The 19,637-nt window shown below is 46.7% G+C and overlaps 1 protein-coding gene across 1 annotated transcript in view; it reads left to right on the top strand.

The window, feature by feature from the left end:
• The window catches only part of VANGL1 (VANGL planar cell polarity protein 1), a 62,687-nt gene that overhangs the window by 26,130 nt on the left and 16,920 nt on the right, over positions 1–19,637 (top strand). Inside the window, exons 5-7 of the mRNA XM_010367911.2 lie at positions 15,009–15,142; positions 16,568–16,700; positions 17,914–18,148. Coding sequence (XP_010366213.1) covers positions 15,009–15,142; positions 16,568–16,700; positions 17,914–18,148 — 502 coding nt within the window. The remainder of the gene's footprint in view (positions 1–15,008; positions 15,143–16,567; positions 16,701–17,913; positions 18,149–19,637) is intronic.

Consider the following 19,637-nt stretch of genomic DNA (forward strand, 5'->3'; position numbering starts at 1 on the left):
AACCTTAACGATAAACAATTACATAGTCTTTACTGGGTGCCAGGTACCTTCTAATCTTTGTTTTTTTTTTTGTGGCAAGGGGGATGGAGTCCCTCTCTGTCGCCCAGGCTGGAGTGCAGTGGTATGATTTTGGCTCACTGCAAGCTCCGCCTCCCAGGTTCACACCATTCTCCTGCCTCAGCCTCCCGAGTAGCTGGGACTACAGGTGCCCGCCACCACACCCGGCTAATTTTTTCTGTTTCTTTAGTAGAGATAGGATTTCACCATGTTAGCCAGGATGGTCTTGATCTCCTGACCTTGTGATCCGCCTGCCTCAGCCTCCCAAAGTGCTGGGATTACAGGCATGAGCCACCACACCCGGCCGTACCTTCTAATCTTTTAACATGCAACTCAGTTTTCACAACAATCATGTGAAATAGGTTCTGGTAGCCAACCTCCTTTTCAGATGAGCAAACTGAGGCATGGGAGAGTCAGGTAAGTCTAAGGCCTCATTTGTAATTGTGGGATCCAGGATTTGAGCCCAGGCTCTCTGCTTCCAGAATGATCTTACCCATTTCACCGTACTACCTCTGAATAGATAGGTTCATGTTCACATCACTGCTTTAGGAACACATGAACAAACCCAGAAGCATTTTTTCAGTGTTTCCCATGTGCCAGCCTGATTGCTGGCTATTTTTGTATACATTATTGTGTTTCACTTAACACAGCGCTTAGGGCTGGAACAGAGAGAATGTGTAGGATTGTCAAGATGGCTTGCGCTCTGAGGTCCATTCCTTAGCTCCACTGGTTATTTTATTCACTCAGTTGACAAAGCTTGGTCCTTAAAGTCATAGCAGTAGGTTTGAGCCTTTGGTCAGACCTTTTTAACTTCCTATACTTCGCATGTCTCAAAGAAGATATCTTTTATCTATTGTTGTGTAACAACTACCCCACCACTTAGTAGCTTAAAACAACCAATACAGTATTTCTCACAATTCTGCAGCGTGGATTGGGCTCAGCCAGGAGGTTCTTTAACTGATCCTGCCCATGGTCCTGTGCGATTATACTCACATGGTGAGTCAGTCAAGGCTGACTTTCTTTTCCTATGTATTCTGCCCTCCTTCTTTTCCTATATATTCTCTCCTTCTGGTGGCCTCTGCTTGTTGTTTCCTCACTAGGTTGCTAGACTTCTTAAATGGCAGTTCAAGGCTCCCAGGAGCATAAAAGCAGAAGCTCCCACCTAGGCCTTTTAAGGTCTGGGCCTGGAATTGTCCCAGTATTATTTCTACTGCATTCTCTTGGTGAAAGCAAGCCACAGCCCTATCCCATATTTAAGGAGAGAGGACGACATAAGACAGAGACTACTAGGGCGTAAAAGTCAATATCGCAAACTCCCACAACCACCTCGGACTCTCTTTCTCAGAGTCTGTTTATTCTTATTTTGCATATAGTTCTAACCAATTTAATTATTGATTTCTATACCTTAAAAAGCCCAGAAGTAACATGTTTTGAGGGGGAAAAGCGCTGCTTTAAGGAGGTATATGAACGTCAATGAAAAATGATAGCTGATAGTCATCAACAAGGAGGGAGACAGAGAAACCACAAAAGCAGGTATGACTCAGCACTCTGGGAAACTTTCCACCGTGACCCATTCTGTAGGATATTTATATTTCTGAAGCTCCATTCTACCTGATTCAGCCAGCAGGTTTTAACCGTTTGGGTTTTTTTTTTTTTTTTCTTTTTTTCTTTTTTGAGACGGAGTCTCGCTCTGTGGCCCAGGCTGGAGTGCAGTGGCCGGATCTCAGCTCACTCCAAGCTCCGCCTCCCGGGTTTTACGCCATTCTCCTGCCTCAGCCTCCCGAGTAGCTGGGACTACAGGAGCCCACCACCTCACCCGGCTAGTTTTTTGTATTTTTTAGTAGAGACGGGGTTTCACCGTGTTAGCCAGGATGGTCTCGATCTCCTGACCTCATGATCCGCCCGTCTCGGCCTCCCAAAGTGCTGGGATTACAGGCTTGAGCCACCGCGCCCGGCACCATTTGGGTTTTTAAGCTTCAGGGTCAAAGTTTTGGGGTCAGAAATGCTTCATTCATTGAGACTGAGAAAGAGTAGCTTATAAATCGACACTGACCATAGACCTTGATTTTGTGTCCCCACCCAAATCTCATCTTGAATTGTAGCTCCCATAATTCCCACATGTTGTGGGAGGGACCCAGTGGGAGTTAATTGAATCACAGGGGCGATTTCTCCCATACTGTTCTTGTGGTAGTGAATAAGTCTCACAAGATCTGATGGTTTTATAAGAGGAAACCTTATAAGAGGTGGCTCTCATTTTCTTTCTTGTCTGTAAGATGTGCCTTTTGCCTTCTGCTGTGATTGTGAGGCCTCCCCAGCCATGTGGAACTGTGAGTCCATTAAACCTCTTTTTCTGTATAAATTATCCAGTCTTAGGTATATCTTTATCAGCAGCATAAAAACGGACTAATACAGATCTTTTAATCAAAGACATGGTAACTAATCACAGAACCACCTGTTCTTTAGAAGAAATGATCCTTGGATTGCTTTTCAAGCAATGGAAGTTTATGATTGTCACATTGTCAATTGTGATTATATTCAAGGAAGTGTTATGGACTGAATATTTGTAGTCCCCCCAGATTCATATGTGGAAGCCCTAACCTCTAGTGTGGCGTATTTGGAGATGGAGCCTCTAAGGAAGTAATTAAGGTTAAATGTAGTCAGTGTGGGGCTCTGATCCCATAGGACTGGCATCCTTACAAGAACAGATGTGAGAGAGCTTGCTCTCTCTCTGCACACACCCTTAGAAAAGGCTGTTTGAGGCCACAGAAAGAAGGTGGCCATCTGTAAGCCCAAAAAAGAGCCCTCGACGGGAACCACATTGGCTGGAGCCTTGATCTTGGACCCCTAGCCTCCAGAACTGTAAAAAAATAAATTTCTGTTGTTTAAGTTACCTAGTCTGTAGCATTTTGATAACAGCAGCCTGAGCTGTGACAGGAATATTACATACACTGGAGACTTTTGACCCCAGAGACTTTTGACCTGTTGAAATACAGCTCGTCTTGTCCTCTCTTCAGCTCATGCAGGCATCCTCCCAGCTTGTACGGGGGCCTTGCTTCTCTGGATTGCACTTTGATTTTCTAGTTTTAAGTGACAAAGGGAGAGTCTCTTAGGGAGGTTAAAGTTACTCCAGTAATTCCAGGATATTTCCAGCTCCTTTTGAAATCTTATGTTTGTGATTCTGGGTCAAGTAATGTCCAAGCCGGTGATTACATTACTGGTAGGCATGTCTGTCATGCTGGGCCACACCCTCCATCCTGTGTTCACGATGAGCACCAACGGTCTCCAAGAGCCCAGAGCCAGTGGCTGCAACGTTGGGAAAATTCTTAAATGACCATCAGTGGTTTTGGCTCATGTTACTACGTTCGTGGGTTCATATGCCATCTCATTTTTAGAAATGTGTGTTTTTGTACTCCTGTAATTACTTTTTAATAAAGATATTTTTTCAGTCCTCAGCCCCACTCCATAGCAAAGCAAAGGACAAGAGCAAGTAAGGGCTAAAACAGAGTGTGGAGGGTTTTGCTCCGGCCTTATTTTGCTGTGGGAGAATTTTGAAGGCAGGAGTGGAGCTGCCGTTTGTGGTTTGGTGCTGTGGTGCCTGTTAAAAGTGGCTTTAATGAGAGTGTAAGGTGCTGCACACTGAAGCCCTGTGTTTACTCAGCTGCCTCCTGCCAGCGGCCACAGCTGGGATGGCTTCCCTCACACGACGTCTGCCCACAGCCTTGCGCCGAGGCCCAGAGGACTCACAGGGAAAGGAGCTGGCAAAGGTGAAGCTGGTTTTCATGGTCTCCTTAGGGGCCCGGCCCCTGGAAGATGGGTCACACTCTCTGAATTCTGTGCTGTTGGTTTCCCTGGAGGATTCTTGCTGCAGGCCAGGGCCCGTATTTTCCACACTCACCATGAGTGGCCGGGTGTGACTTGACACAGTGTGAAAGTAGCGGGGCGCGAGTGCTCAGGAGGGCAAACAGTCTGCCACCTCCTTTCCCTGGCTGCAAAGCCGCCACTCGGCTCTGCTCTGGCCCAGGTTTCGGGGAGCCAAGATCCACTTGGGCAGGCCGGAAGCCTCAGACTCCAGACTTCATGTTGTGCTCCTTCCTGCGTACTCACGAGGAAGATGAGGCAGTCCAACATCCAGGGTGCGGTGGAGGTGTTTCGAGTCCATATCTAAATCTTTTTCTTAGAGCACCCTAAGCAGGCCGCTGTCTTTGATCCCCATGCCTCTGCTGTTTATCTTGGTGTAATTCATCACTGTAATTTAAGATGTGGAGAGAGCAGGGTTCCCATCCCAGGCAGGGGAGGCACAGTGCAGGTTGGACTGTGCAAGGAAGTGGCAGCGTGGCGAGGTTTGTGCCGCGGCCTACAAGCAGGGCTGCGTGCTCCCCCGGCAGACTGTGGCAGAGCCAAGCCCCTCACTTGTAGGGAAGCGTGTCTCCTAGGTGCCCCGGTGGTGGAGGTCTGCCAGCATCTCTGTGCTGTGGGGAAGGCAGCCAGAGGGCTTCAGCCATAACTATCTCAGCCGCTCAGCAGGAGACCAGCAGTGTCTCTGCACTCAGAACTGCCACTGGGCCATGGTGTTAAGCCCAGGAGGGGTGTCCATGTTAACAACCTTGTATTGCTTAGTTGCTGAGACCAGAAGAACCAGGTCATTGCGTGAGCTGTTATCTACTTCTGGTTCTCACAAACTCCTCCCAGTGTTGATAGAGAATGGTGTCCTCCGGGTATGCTCTGGGTGTAGTTTTATTTGTATTATTAGGGACTCATGGAGAAGTGCTCTGGGTGTCCCCCACACTGCACTTTGGAGATCATTCTGCGATTCCCAAGTCCTGCTGATTCCACTTCCTTGGCGCTCTGGGATTAGATATCCTAGGCTGCCCATCTGCTTGTTCATCTTTCAGAGGAGATACCCTGCAGGGCTTGTCCACAGCTTGAATTTCAAAGCAAAAGCCAGGCATGCTTTCCAGCCTTCAAATATTGGTTCAAAGAATTCGGCTGCTGAAACTTCTGTGTACCTGAGGCACCAGCAGGCCCGGGACATGAGCGAATCCAGGTGGCCTGAGGAAGAGCCTTCCCGCGGGCCTCAGCCTCCACACAGAACCTCTGATCTGTTTCCCTTTGCAGAATGGGCAGTCTCCTGTGTCTCAAGACCTCAAGCAGAAACCTGTGGCCCTCCTCCTCTATCCTGAAAGTCCAACCAAGTCCAGGCCTTCGTTATGAGACCTGTTAGTAAGCATGAGCTAATTGCAGTTTTTGCCACTGTTTGTCCTTCTCGGGTTCCAAGGTGATCATTGCCTGTTATCTATGGGACTTGTGTGAGCTAACTTCCCAAATGCAGCTGTGAGACAAACATTTTAATTAAAAGGCAGAAGGGCCAGGAGATATAAACACTCATGTGCCTGGTTGTCAGTGAAGGCGGTGGCGTTCAGCATCCAGGGGCTAATTATATTCTCTTCTCTGGGACTCACACAAATATTGCCACAAATGGTCCTGACTGTCAGACTGAAGTCATTTATCTCCAAGTGTGGGGAGCAATGAAGCCCATACATCCAGGTAGATTAGCTCTTACGGACTCTTCGGGAAAGTAGCAGGTGGGTAAAACTGAGAGCATCAGCTATGGCACCCTAGCTGGAGGTTTTCACAGAAAGCTGAATCAACTTGTCTTGGGGGTTCTGCATTTTAGAATTTTCTCAAAGACCTGGGTTTGGGCCCTAAAATGCAGCCATCAGAGCAGGCACACATTAAAAAGTAGGTAATGCGTGGCCTTAGTGGCTGGGCAGCCTTCAGTACTGGCCTTCTTTGGTTGTCCCTGTCCACTGACCCTCCTTCCTCCCATGCTCTCACCTTTGCATTCATCTGCAGCCTCAGTTACCATTGACCAGCCTTGCCGCTTACCTGCCTCCACCCTTCCTTCCCTAAGTTCAAGTACATTAGTTTCCTAAGGCTGAAGTAACAGAGTATAGCACAAACTGGATGGCTTAAAAGTTCTGCTTCTCAGAAAGTACAAAATCTAGGTGTTGGCACAGCTGTGCTCCCCGCAAAGGCTCTAGGGAGGAATCTTTCCTTGCCTCTTCCTAGTTTCTGGTGGCTGCTGGCAACCCTTCATGTTCCTTTGTTTACGGCTGTGTCACTCCAGTTTCTGCCCCCATCATTACGTGACCTCCCCCGTGTGGGTCTCTGTTATATCCTCTTTTTTTTTTTTTTTTTTTTTTTTTTGAGACAGAGGCCTACTCTTTCGCCCAGGCATGAATGCATTGGTGGGATCTCAGCTCACTGCAACCTCTGCCTCCCAGGTTCAAGCAATTCTCCTGCCTCAGCCTCTCCTCCTCAGCCTCAGTGTGTAGCTGAGATTACAGGCACACGCCACCACACCCAGCTTATTTTTGTATTTTTAGTAGAGACGGGGTTTCACCTTGTTGGTCAGGCTGGTCTCGAACTCTTGACCTCAAGTGATCTGCCTGTGGCGGCCTCCCAAAGTGCTGGGATTACAGGCATGAGCCAAAGAGCCCTGGCCACCTCTTTTCTTATACGGATACCAGAATGACTCTACCTTAACTAAACATAACATCTGCAAACACCCTGCATCCAAATAAGGTCACATTCTGAAGTTCTGGGTAGATGCACATTTTGAGAGACACTATTTGCCACTACAGGTTTCTCCAAGCTGTGCTGTCCTGTGACTGAACACTGACCCCGTTGCTCTACTGTGGATGTTTGGGAGGATTAATACCAGCCTGTTTCTGCTCACACTGCTTTCTCTGCCTGGAATTTGCTTTACAGCCTGTTGTCCATGGTGTGACCATCCTTCATCTTGTAAGACTTAACAGTCCAGCTTTGCCCCCACTGTGGATCCCCAGCGGGAACACCATCCCCCTCTTCTTAGTGTGCATGTTCTGTCATGGTCTCTGGATCACTTGACTGTACTTACTGTTTGAGTGGTGCTCACCACTGATTGGAGTGTAAGCCCCCGGAAGGTTTCATTTACATCCGGGTCTCAGTACTGGGGACTTAGCAAGTGCTCACCATTTATAACTGCTTTTGATGGAGTTGGAGAGGCTAGTTATTAAGATTTTTCTGAATGTAGCATCCTTAGCTGGCTTTCAGGATAGTGCCTGCATGCCCTAAAAGGAGATCTTTGCAGATTTTACTGTATGACAAGAAAACTTTTTAGTGCTTTTTCTGTCAGCACGTACTTAGGTAATGAGAAGAATGACCTGGCATATATTTGGGGAATTAGCATGCAAGAAGTACTTTGACATTTTCCACATGTGAAGAAAGCTGTTTTTCCTCATCTAGCTGAAGGGATCAAATTCGTATTTGAAAAGATGTGGCTAAAACTTGAAAAGGACTTGTCCATGGGGGATGTCTTCATCTCTTCTCCCTGCTCAGGGAGAAGTTGCAGGCCATAAAGTGTGAGGGCATCAGTCTGCATGAGCTCTAAAGCTCAATGTTAATTTCTGATTTTAATAACATGTGAGAGTACAAGTTTGATTGCAGAAGCCACAATCAAGTTCACAGGAGGGTGAATGAATGGGAAATAGAAGGGACTGTGTGTACATCTGTGTGTATGTGTGCATGTGTGCACACATTTTTTTAGGCTTTGATTCCTTTAGCTACAAAATAAGGGAGTTAAAATGGAGGTGATTTATGGCCACAATTGTTTCCTTCAAGTATGTAATAGGCTTTCACAAGAAAGGGGGACTTGGGTTCAGAACAAAGCATTGGGTGAACCAGTGGTAGAACTGAAAGGTCATTTCAATGTGAAAGTGCACTTTCTTTTCAAGCAAAGGCTGGATGTCATCTGGGAGCTTATAAAAAGAATTGGTATATGGATGCCAGGCACAGTGGCTCACGCCTGTAATCCCCGCACTTTGGTAGGCTGAAATGGGTGGATCCCTTGAGGCCAGAAGTTTGAGCCAGCCTGGGCAACATGGTGAAAATCCGTCTCCACCAAAATACAAAAGTGAGCCAGGTGTGGTGGCATGTGCCTGTAGTCCCAGCTACTCTGGAGGCTGAGGCATGAGAATTGCTTGAACCTGGGAAGCAGAGGTTGCAGTTAGCTGAGATTGCACCACCTGCACTCCATCCTGGGCGACAAAGGAGACTCTCTCAAAAATAAAAATAAAAATTGGCCAGGTTTGGTGACTCACACCTGTAATCCCAGCACTTTGGGAGGCCAAGGCAGGTGGATCTTCTGACGTCAGGAGTGCAAGACCAGCCTGGCCAACAAGGCGAAACCCTGTCTCTACTAAAAATCAGCCAGGCGTGGTGGCCTGTGCCTGTAATCCCAGCTACTCAGGATGCTGAGGCAGGAGAATTGCTTGGACCTGGGAGGCAGAGGTTGCAGTGAGCTGAGATATGCCACTGTACTCCAGCTTGGGTGACAGAGTGAGACTCCATCTCTAAATAAATAAATAAATAAAATAATTTTTAAAAATAATTGATATAGGGATTGGGAGATTAGACTGATGGACTCTTGATTTCTCTAATTCTTGAATCTCTGCTTGGGTGAACACTAAGATTCCTTCCATTTCTAAAATTTTGAGGTTCAGTATAAATGGAAGTGAGGTCATGCTTTTGTGCCTAGAGACTATGTGTATGTTCTAGCCATCAACCAACCCCATCCCTGCTGCAAAATGTTCATGCTCATTATTAGTAATGAGATAATATTTTATGTTTGTAGAATGCATTATAGTTGATAAATGCCTTCACTGTCATTATTTCATTTGCTCTTCTCAGCAATCACATGCGGTAGTCAGTATTATCTCTTTATCAAAGGCCAAGGAAAAGGCCAAGAAAGCGGAAATGACTTATACAGGATTACAGGGTAGGTAGCAGGAATCTAGACCTTCTGGAATCTACTACTCCTTCTACAATGGATGCCTCCCTATACATAGGTTTGATTTTCAGGAGGCTGAGAGTTGGCAGGAAGTACTGCATAAAAACAAAGAGTAGCATAACTTTGTGGCCCCAGTCCCTAAGAAAGACTGCAGAGTGGACCCATCTTGGCTCATTCCCCATGGCAGTACCCTCATGGTGAGCCTCTGGGGGAGGTTGGTACAGGCGCACATGGGATCAAGTTGGCCGCTTCAAGATATATGGCCATGTAAGCTCATGGTGGCCATTGTTTATGAGTTATTTACTTTGAATAAGCACTTTAAAATGTGTTATTTCATCTTCAGCATAGACCTAAACCAGGCGGGCTGCTCCTCTTTAGGAAGCAGGGAAATGGAGGGTGAACTCCCAAGTCTCCAGTATTTTTCCTGGTCTAAATGCCAGCTAGCTTTGAAGTCTCAGAATGTCATAGAACTTGGAATCATCCCAGTGGATATTTAAGCTCATGAGACTTAACCTGCCTTAGGGCGATGCCGACCTCAGTCAGCACCTGGTATACTTGGATCTCGCAGGCTGCTGCTGGAGGTTCTGAGTAGCTGCCTGTACCAGGCCTGCCTCAGTCAATTCATTAGCCTTTCAGTAAGACATTTTATGCCGCTGAGTATTTTGGAGCCCACTTACCTTGGTAAGCAGGGTTTTCTGTGCTGTTCTTGCCATCCTGCAGATGAAGAGTATGAGGTTTGAAGAAGTGACTAATTCGTTCAAGTTGAATGAATGAGTGAGAGAGCGTGGAGTCATGTTGTCTGGGGCCAGAGTCTGTACCAATTGCACTGTGCGTGCCTCCTCCCGCAGCCTCTGTGCAGACTCAGACATGCACAGAGCATGGGGAAGCAGTGGATGGTCTAGGTATGCAGGGCATTAATTTGATTTGCATTTTTTTCTTCAGAATTTATCTTTAAAAAATATGTCTTTCAGATTTTTGTGCATTAACATTTGAATTATGTTTTGAGGTGCTTCTTTCCAGGTCTGTTTAAGAAATGTAGCCCAAGGGCGAGCCCCTCTTCTCTGTTGCCATGGCAGTCATATAACAGTTGTCAACAACACTGGAAGTGCTTTCGTGGTTGATTAGACACAAAAGACCACAGCCTTTCTCATTCCACCCTCTTTGTCTTGCAAAGAAAATAGGCCAGTAGGCAATGTGGTCAGCAGTGATTTTTAAATTAAAATGTAGCTAGCTGTCGGATTCCCTTAGACCTTTACGTAGACTCATTGCTGGTCTGGCCTTCCCAGGAGTTCAAGTTTGGACCAGCCTAGACCTAAGCCTGTTGAGGAGGTTTTTATGCATTGGTCTCAAGCGAATTTCTGTCACAACTAGGTGTACCTTCATGTGCTGTTTTCCACAAATCTATGTGATCTGGGAGAGGGTATTTCTTTCCTGGGGTTGTGACTAGGCAGGTATGTTGGCATGTGGCACCAGTTGAGCAGAGAGTCCTCTATCTTGGGAAAATGCTCATTGTTTTAGGTTTCTGAGGGGGCTGAGTCCATAGTCTATACTTCAGGCTCCCCCTGACAGCAATACAGGGGTCCTGTTCAGTCAGGCTACCGCCTTTTCTCTCTGAATGTAATGGTGAAAACAGAGGGGGCAAGTTTCTAACCAACTTGATTTTTCTTGCCTCCCACGTTTCCCCAAGATTGTCTGGTCTAGAGGTTGGGGTTTGTAAAAAGATTTGCTTTTGTTCATCTCTGGGGCCCTTTTTGCCTCTGAAATTCCATGATTTTATGAAATACATGTTCAGGACTGATCTTAGGCCTATGGGAATTCTAAGATTGCATGAACAGAGAAGCTAAGCCTGCAAGTATTACATACCCATGGAGGAACCAAAGGATGTGTGTCAGGAATTTGCATAGGTGAGCTTGTTGAAGGGGCAAGACCACCTTCCTTGAAGACATCACAAGTCACGTGTCATCATCTTTGATACTGCAAGTTTAGGGACAGATCAGCGAGACCTGGAGGATTCAGAAAGACTTCCTGAAAGAAGCCAGTCCTGTGTTGGCTTTGTGGTTCCTTCCATATTTGGAGGGTGGAGAGGAATCGAGGCAGGAGGAATGCTGGGTGCTGACAGTGGTGGAGGGAACGGTTGCTCCCTGCGTCCTGGCCTCCTGGGGCTATGACCGAGGCCATGGCATAGTAATTAGGAATGACTGATAGCCAGTAGCGAGGGAGAATGTAGAAAAAAATGTAAACAAAACAACCTCACCTATTCACACTTGCTGCAGCCTGGGACAGAGTGGGGATAGATGGCCTCCACCTCCTGATGGAACCCAGTGTCTTCACTGCATTATGTACATGGTACAGCTGAGTGTTAAGATGCGTAATCATCTGGAGTAATCAAGAAGACTTAAATCATACATCACAGACCTCACTCTCTTCAAAACGATGAAGAAAGGCCTGGCGCAGTGGCTCACACCTGTAGTCCCAGAACTTTGGGAGACCAAGGTGGGAGGATCACTTGAGCTCAAGAGTTCAAGACCAGCCTGGGCAACATGGTGAGACCCCGTCTCTTCTAAAAATATAAAAATTAGCTGGGCGTGGTGGCACATGCCTGTAGTCCCATTTATTTGGGAGTCTGAGGTAGGAGAATCTCTTGAACCTGGGAGGTGGAGGTTGCAGTGAGCCGAGATTGTGCCTCTGCACTCCAGCCTGGGTGACAGAGGGAGACTGTCTCAAAAAATAAAAGATGAAGAAAGGCATATTGGATTTTATCCCAAAAGGTCACAACCATTTTATTTAAGTCGTGCACTTGAGTTATGTGTTTAGTTACTTGGAAATTCTCATTCCCTAATATTGCGAGATGTGCTGGGCATCAGACAGACCATCCTCTATAGGTGAAAGCATGCACACTCTTGCAGGTGTTTATCAACTTCTCCCTGAGATCCCTTCAGCTCCAGCATTGGCTTCTCAGCCTGGGAGCTGGCCAGGCTCTGAGTCATCCCGTTGCTTCTCTGAGAGGGCAGAGCCAGAGGGAGTGCAGGACGCCTGCGCTTTCCCTTTGTTTGGTATTTTTGAGCAAAGGCTCTCACTCCTTGGGAGGACTGTGAGAGCTGTGCCTGTGACACCCAGGGCTGGCATCTCACGGTACCTGCTCCCACCCTGGGCACTTCCTGGGACGCCAGGACTTTGCTCTGAGGGGGCTGTCAGGTAGGCTGTGGACTTGGCTCATTCGGAGAGCTGGTCCATTTGGAGAGCATCTGCTGAGGCCCATGCTGGAAGGCAGTGGGCCAGGAGCCCTGCTGGAGACAGAAGCCACTGCTCTGGGCAGTGCATCGCACTCATAGGGTGGAGGGTGAGAGACACAGCCAGGAGGCTTCAACCCAGCCATCCCCTCACCGGCCCCAGCTGAATTAGTGGGATTCCCTTGGCCCCTGCTCGCAGCCTCGCTGAACAGAAAACCAAAACTCAGCAACCACAAGACAGTTTTGAGTTGGAGATGGTTCTGAGGAGAACTTCTGATGATTGCCTTTTAATTTTTAAATTTAGATCAAGGTAATACTTTTCTCTTGGGAATCCAGGGGCCTGGAGATGTTTCTGTATCATTAGAGGAGGGGACGAAGTGGGTTTGAACCCTAGTGGGTGTGGGTGTGTAAACTGAGTCTTACAGCCATGCAGAGGGGCTCCTTGCCTCCCAAAGCCCAGGCACTCCGGAAAAGGCACACACAGGGGTGAGAGCTGAGCTAGGCACACCAGGGAGTGTGTGTGTCTGTGTGTGTGTGTGTGTGTGTGTGTGTGTGTGTGTGTGTGTGTAGAGAGAGATCAGAGAGAGGGCTGCAATGAATATCTGGATGGGGTAGGAATAAAGAAGCACTTGCCTCTCTCTGGAGAATGCCATGGACGGGGGCAAGGATGGAGTTGGAGCCACATTGACTTGGAGATTGCTAGGTGAGACTTTCAGGGCAAGCAGAGTGGACTTCTGCAGGAAGAGGTCTTGTGACACACAAATCTCCACACAAGGCCACCTCCTCAGGAAGGCTGCACCCTGTCCCAGGCATCCAGAAGCTCTTCTCTGTGGTTACTTAGACCCACGTGTTACAGCATGAGAGCACACTCACTGTCATGGGGTTCATGCTCCATGTACCGACTAAGGAGGAGCTCCTTCTGTCTGTCTTGATATTCCCAGGGCTTAGCAGACACAGGCACTCAAATATGGAATGACGAGTGAGCAAATGAGTTAATTGAATGATCAGAGTTTTTGAAATGCAGATTTGCTGTTAGGAGGCTTAGGTTTACTTCCATTATGCAAAGTAGGTCTCACCAGATTTCCCCTGATAGTGTTCAACAGCCTCACATGACTGTACATTATCTAGGACAACATTAAGTACCAACTGAATGCAGGCACTGCTGGGGATATAACTCAGAAAGTTTTGCCATGATTCTGCTCTTAAGCAGGTTAGCTGACTGACTTCCAGATTCAACTCTGTTAAAGTCTTGAAGCAGAGCTCCAAGGGGAGCCAAAGGGGTGGGTCGACAGAATTTCCAGCGGATGGTTTAGGACCTCCCTTGCCTTGGTGTGAAGTGAAGATCCCTGAGCCATCCTGAGAGTGTTGGAACACAGTGCGGTCATCCAGGAATCAAAGGGAGCCCCGTCCTGGTGCCCCGGCTACTGCAAATAATCCTTGTAAGCCGATCTGCTTAGCAGAGTACTAGAAAGGAAAATCTAAAGGGCAAGATAAAAATATATCTGTGGTATTTAACGTGGTAGTGGTTGGAGATGTCAGCACGTACACTGTTACACAGAGGCTGCATGTTACCGGAAAGCCCAACTTGGAGGTTTGTAAATCATATCAGAGTTCCAGCTCTCCTACTTACTGACTGCATACTGTTGTACAGGTCATAGATTTTTGAGCCTCAATTTTCTTACCTCGAATGATTGTGAGGGTGAAATGAGAATCAGGTATGTGCAAACCCTTGCTGTATCATTGCAAGGTGTTCTTCAAAGTGGCAAGTGTCATGCACCGTAGACCAAGAGCATATTCTTTTGCTGTCTAGACTCATTTCCAATTGTAAGTGCCCTCCCACATCCTCTCTCCCACTTGTTGACGGTACCTGTTCTTTGTTCCCCTGCTGCTCTCTGACGACCAAGCAGAGGATAGGTTGGAGACCTAGAATAGCAGAACATGGATAGTCACCTTCATACCCCTCTGCCAAAGGCCGGAGATAGCAGTCCAAGGGGCAGGGGGACCCAGAAAGATCAGGTGGTCTCAGCGGAGGCCCTCTTTTTTTTTTCTTTTTTTTTTTGAGACTGAGTTTCATTCTTGTTGCCCAGGCTGGAGTGCCATGACGCAATCTTGGCTCACTGCAACCTCCGCCTCCCAGGTTCAAGTGATTCTCCTGTCTCAACCTCCCGAGTAGCTGGGATTATAGGCATGTGCTACCACGCCCGGATAGTTTTTATATTTTTAGTAGAGAGGGGGTTTCATCATATTGGTCAGGCTGGTCTCAAAGTCCTGATCCACCCGCCTCAGCCTCCCGACGTGCTGGGATTATAGATGTGAGCCACCGTGCCCAGCTGAGGCCCTCTTAAGTACACTCTGCCCTGGATGGCTGTAGTTGTTCTGGTCTGTGTACAACCTAAGTTCTAGGATTCCTCATACCCAGGGGCACCGAGGGCTAGGGGACAAAACCTTGAATGAAGACCTTAGAAACCTGAATCTATACTTTGTTCTTTCACTTATTAGCTCTGCAACCATCAGTAAGCCTCTTGCCCTTTGGGGGGGGGTTCCTCAGTTTCTTCTTTTGTAAACCGAGGAAAAATAGAAAAAGTTCTTGGGTGCCTAAAACTAAATGTAAGTTATGAGTTACAACTTCTTCCTCTTTCAACAAAGGGCTAGATGGGATGCGGCTAATCACAGGTCCAGGAGAGGGCACAGAAGCCACTTGGCCATGGGGCTTAGTATCAGCTTTAAGTTCTCATCCTGGAGACCAGAGGTGTGGTAGAACCCAGTGGACTTCTGTATGAGGTTATCTTTGATGTTGTGTTCTTTGACCTGACTCCAAAAGAGGATTTTTCATTTAGGACCTGCGTATTCAGTGAAAAAGCTTTGCATTAATTTTGTTCTTTTTTTCTCAGTATCCAACGAGCGGCATTGGTGGTCCTAGAAAATTACTACAAAGATTTCACCATCTATAACCCAAACCTCCTAACAGCCTCCAAATTCCGAGCAGCCAAGCACATGGCCGGGCTGAAAGTCTACAATGTAGATGGTATGTGCCTTGAAAGGGTGTCTGCAGTGCTCATAGGGGCACAGTTGGGTGACTGTTTAAGCTTCATGGTACGTTTGGTTCTACTTCCTCTCTGGGCCTACCTTTATGGTACATTCTCGTTTCAGAACAATTTCTCTATTTTATGTAGGCAGACACATTTTTAGAGAAGTGTTGATTTACCATCTACCTATGTGGGAAGCCTGTTCATTTTGGGATTTTATGATTGAAAATAGCAGTGGTGTGTGTTTCCTGCCTTCTGCCAGGCTCACCTTATATTGGAAGCTATTAGGAAAGGGTTGCTTTTCAAAATTTGTACACATTACCCACAGACTCAGAAAGCTACCTAAATCATTAAGACTAGAAATCTCAGTAGTTCAGGCATCTGGTGAGATACCTACAGGCACTTCTTACTCGTGGCTAGGAGCCAGAGTTGAGTGGGTGGCAGGAGGCTGGAGGCCAGGCTGGGTAAGTCCAAGCTATGTTTCAGGGTATCAGATGGTTAAGTGCAAGAAACAGGATGCGGTGTCATTTCTTACTGGGTACATTGGGTGAGGGCAAGAACTTTACAAACCCTCGGAGAGGATTATATTGTCAACAAGTCAAGTGATTTATATTCAGTGTCAATTTTTGGTGGTAATGTCCTCCCAGTTATTTAATTGTTTATTTTTTACCTATATGAGGTGTGAGCTCCCTCACGAAGCCTGAAGGATTGATAAATTTAATCTGTGATCTGAAAACTTAGCAAAGATTCCCACTAGTGAAACCAAGTCACCAGCCAAGTATATCATCCATAAGAAAGCCGGAAATCTGCCTATGTTTCTGAAAAGCTAAGGTGGTCAATAGTTAGGACAGGACAGGACTTCTGAGTCTGTATTCATTAATGGGTCATTAATATTGGTATTTCCTGTAAAAGTTGTAGCTGCCATGACATTCCAGCATAGCTTGCTTTCCATTGTAGATTCAGTGTCTCATGTCCTTTGACTTTCTTTTTGGTCTGTCTGTCCTTGTTCTCCCCATCCCTCTCATTCTGTCTCATTGTCTTGTTGCTGAAATTTGATGTCCCAGCTGCCCTTATGGCCAAACTGAAACTTTATGTAACAGATGGTAACATCTTCAGCACACTCTGTGTGTTGTTTTTGGCCAACATTTTAATTGTCAAGCATTCTTCATCGCCTTCTGAGTTCTTTTTCCATTTCCACTGACCAGATTGGGGTTTAGCGAGATTCCTCTGCTCTCTTGCCTTGGACATAGTGAATGCGAATCCGGGGCACAGTTCACCCTCCTGGGAAGTGACCTTTAAGATTTGTATATGTGTGTTTCATAGAGGGTGGGTAGACAACATTGACAGATTGTGGTACTAGTTTTCTGCTCTGTTTCCCAGCCTCGTGGTATTAACACTATTCTTTCACTGTCCTTTCCCCAAAGGCCCCAGTAACAATGCCACTGGCCAGTCCCGGGCCATGATTGCTGCAGCTGCTCGGCGCAGGGACTCAAGCCACAATGAGTTGTATTATGAAGAGGCCGAACATGAACGGCGAGTAAAGAAGCGGAAAGCAAGGTATACTGCCCTCCTGATGCCAGTACCCTCTTATAGACTTTTAAATTTTTATTTTATTTATGTATTTATTTATTTGGAGACAGAATCTCACTTTGTTGCTCAGGCTAGAGTACAGTGGCAAGATCTTGGCACACTGTCACCTCTGCCTCCCAGGTTCCAGCGATTCTCATGCCTCAGCCTCCCACGTAGCTGGGATCACAGGCGCCCACCGCCACGCCCAGCTAATATTTGGTATTTTTAGTAGAGAAGGGGTTTCACTATGTTGGCCAGACTGTTCTCAAACTCCTGACCGTAAGTGATCTGCCTGCCTCAGCCTCCCAAAGTACTGCGATTACAGGCATGAGCCACCGTGCCCGGCCTCTTGTAGACTTTTAATCTTTCCTTTTTTACCGCTAGAATGAGGTTTCTGTTTAAAAACATGACCTGCAGGGACACCTTTGGAGCGCACCTTGCTCCGGTGTTTCTTAAACTGAAGCCTGTATGAGCATCACTGGGAGGCTGTTCAAATATAGGATGCAGGTTCCAGGCTCTGCCTACAAAAGCCCTACTCAGTAGGTGTGGAGTTGGGCCCAAGAAATGGCATTTCTAACAGATTCCTGGGTGGTGCTGGTGCTCCTGGCCCCCTGCCCACACTTGAGTGGGCCTGTTCTGCATTCCTGGACCCTTGCAGGTGTTCACCATCAGGTCATATTCACTGAAGGGGACAGAGGTGCATTCCGTCATGTGTGCTGTGCCTCTTCCTGTTTCCCAGGAGCTGCTAGTGTGGGTGGCAGGACCAGGGAGCACGCAGCTCTGCTTCTTTGCAGGGCTGCTTCTGCACCACCAGCCACCTCTCTCTGTATAGAGCCTTTTATAGCCAGTTGGAGAGGCCTTAAAACTCTTTTCGTCTAACCATTGCAGAGATGAAAAAAGGACTTAAGTGCATTTCCCAAGCTCATTGGTGACAGAATTGAGAACAGAGTTCATCTCCCAGTCCTGGGGCTCCTTCCCCCCAACGCCTGGGGCCCCTGTTCCACATGTTATTTTTGCTGTTGCTTTTCTTTCTCCCTTTCTCCCTCTCCACCCTCTGGGGGACAGCTAAGGATGCAAGCAGCATGATTGGGCCTTGAATCTTTTGGCAGGTCAGGCCACAGCAGGGTGGACAAGTGTCATTCTATTCGCACACCCTGTGGCAGGCACCATCCTAATTACTTAGTGTTGCATCACCTTCTAGGCTGGTGGTTGCAGTGGAAGAGGCCTTCATCCACATTCAGCGTCTCCAGGTCGAGGAGCAGCAGAAAGCCCCAGGGGAGGTGATGGACCCTAGGGAGGCCGCCCAGGCCATTTTCCCCTCCATGGCCAGGGCTCTCCAGAAGTACCTGCGCACCACCCGGCAGCAGCACTACCACAGCATGGAGAGCATCCTGCAGCACCTGGCCTTCTGCATCACCAACGGCATGACCCCCAAGGTGCGCTGCTCTGGGCAGGCTCTGCCACCATCATCCTGGCTTGTCACTGAGCTTGGCCAGTTGAATTTTAGCGTGTTACTAGAAGTGATAAAATCGAAATGCTTCTCTAAAACGTCAAGTAATAAGAATTAGTGATTCTCACTTATTTTATACTATGTTAGTGCAATTGTTTTTTTAAATGTGCCTTTCGAAGGCCTCTGGATTCTAACAGAGGAGAGAATTTCACTTGCAGACAGTACGGAATAGTGATTGGAGACAGTACGGAATAGTGATTAGGGGTGCATTGTGGACTCTGGAGCTGAACTGATTCGTTCTAACCTGGCTCCTCCACCAACTAGATGCGTAACCTTGGGCAGATGGCAATAGCTTTGTGCCTCTTTAATTAATCCAAACCTGTTAATTGGTTAGGATAATACTAATAACTATCTCATTTGTATGTTTTGGGAACTGAAACAGTTAATTCATGTGAAGTGCTTGAAATGGTACCTGTCATATGATGAGGATGGACTAAATAGTTCTTATTATTATTGGTAAAAAATAGAATGGCGTGAACCCAGGAGGCGGAGCTTGCAGTGAGCCAAGATCACACCACTGCACTTCAGCCTGAGCGACAGAGTGAGACTCCATCTAAAAAAAAAAAAAAAATGCTGTCAGGCATTTTGGGCGTTACAGAATGAGTTTTACTGAGTAGTCTTTTAGATTACGATATTTAGGACACCTTAAGGAGTGTTACAAGAAACAGCCATGTATCTAATAGAGGGTTGTGGCCAAGGAGGCAAAATAGAGTAAAGATATAGCAATTGACTTCTCTACAGAGAAGTGGGTTCAAATCCTAGCTCCACCACTTAATTGGTTTGTGACTGTGCTCAAATTATTCTACCTTCTATTAAATACATGGCTGTTTCTTGTAATATCCCTAAAAGTGTGCTGAATACCATAATCTAAAAGACCATTCGGTAAAACTAAGTCTGTAACACCCAAAATGCCTGACAAAGCAATAGCATTATTTTTACCCATAGTAATAATATCAATTTAATCTGGCCTCTTCATATGACAGGTAGTGTTTTAAGCACGTCACATGAGTTAACTCTTTCAGTTCCTCTACACTTGTTTGTTCTTGTATCAATGAGGATAATAATAATATCTCTCTGACAGGGTTGTTGTATAAGAATTACATTAAATATGGCAACATGGCATGTAAATTGCATGGTAGAGAGTAGATGAGCTTGGCATGTGGTACACGTGTAACATTTGGTAGCTGTTTTTTTTTTTTTTTTTTTTTTTATTTATTTTTTTATTATACTTTAAGTTCTAGGGTACATGTGCATAACGTGCAGGTTTGTTACATATGTATACTTATGCCATGTTGGTGTGCTCCACCCATCAACTCGTCAGCACCCATCAATTCATCATTTATATCATGTATAACTCCCCAATGCAATCCCTCCCTCCTCCCCCCTCCCCATGATAGGCCCCAGTGTGTGATGTT

The sequence above is a fragment of the Rhinopithecus roxellana genome, chromosome 8 (genome assembly GCF_007565055.1).
Source record: "Rhinopithecus roxellana isolate Shanxi Qingling chromosome 8, ASM756505v1, whole genome shotgun sequence".
NCBI classification, from domain to species: domain Eukaryota; kingdom Metazoa; phylum Chordata; class Mammalia; order Primates; family Cercopithecidae; genus Rhinopithecus; species Rhinopithecus roxellana.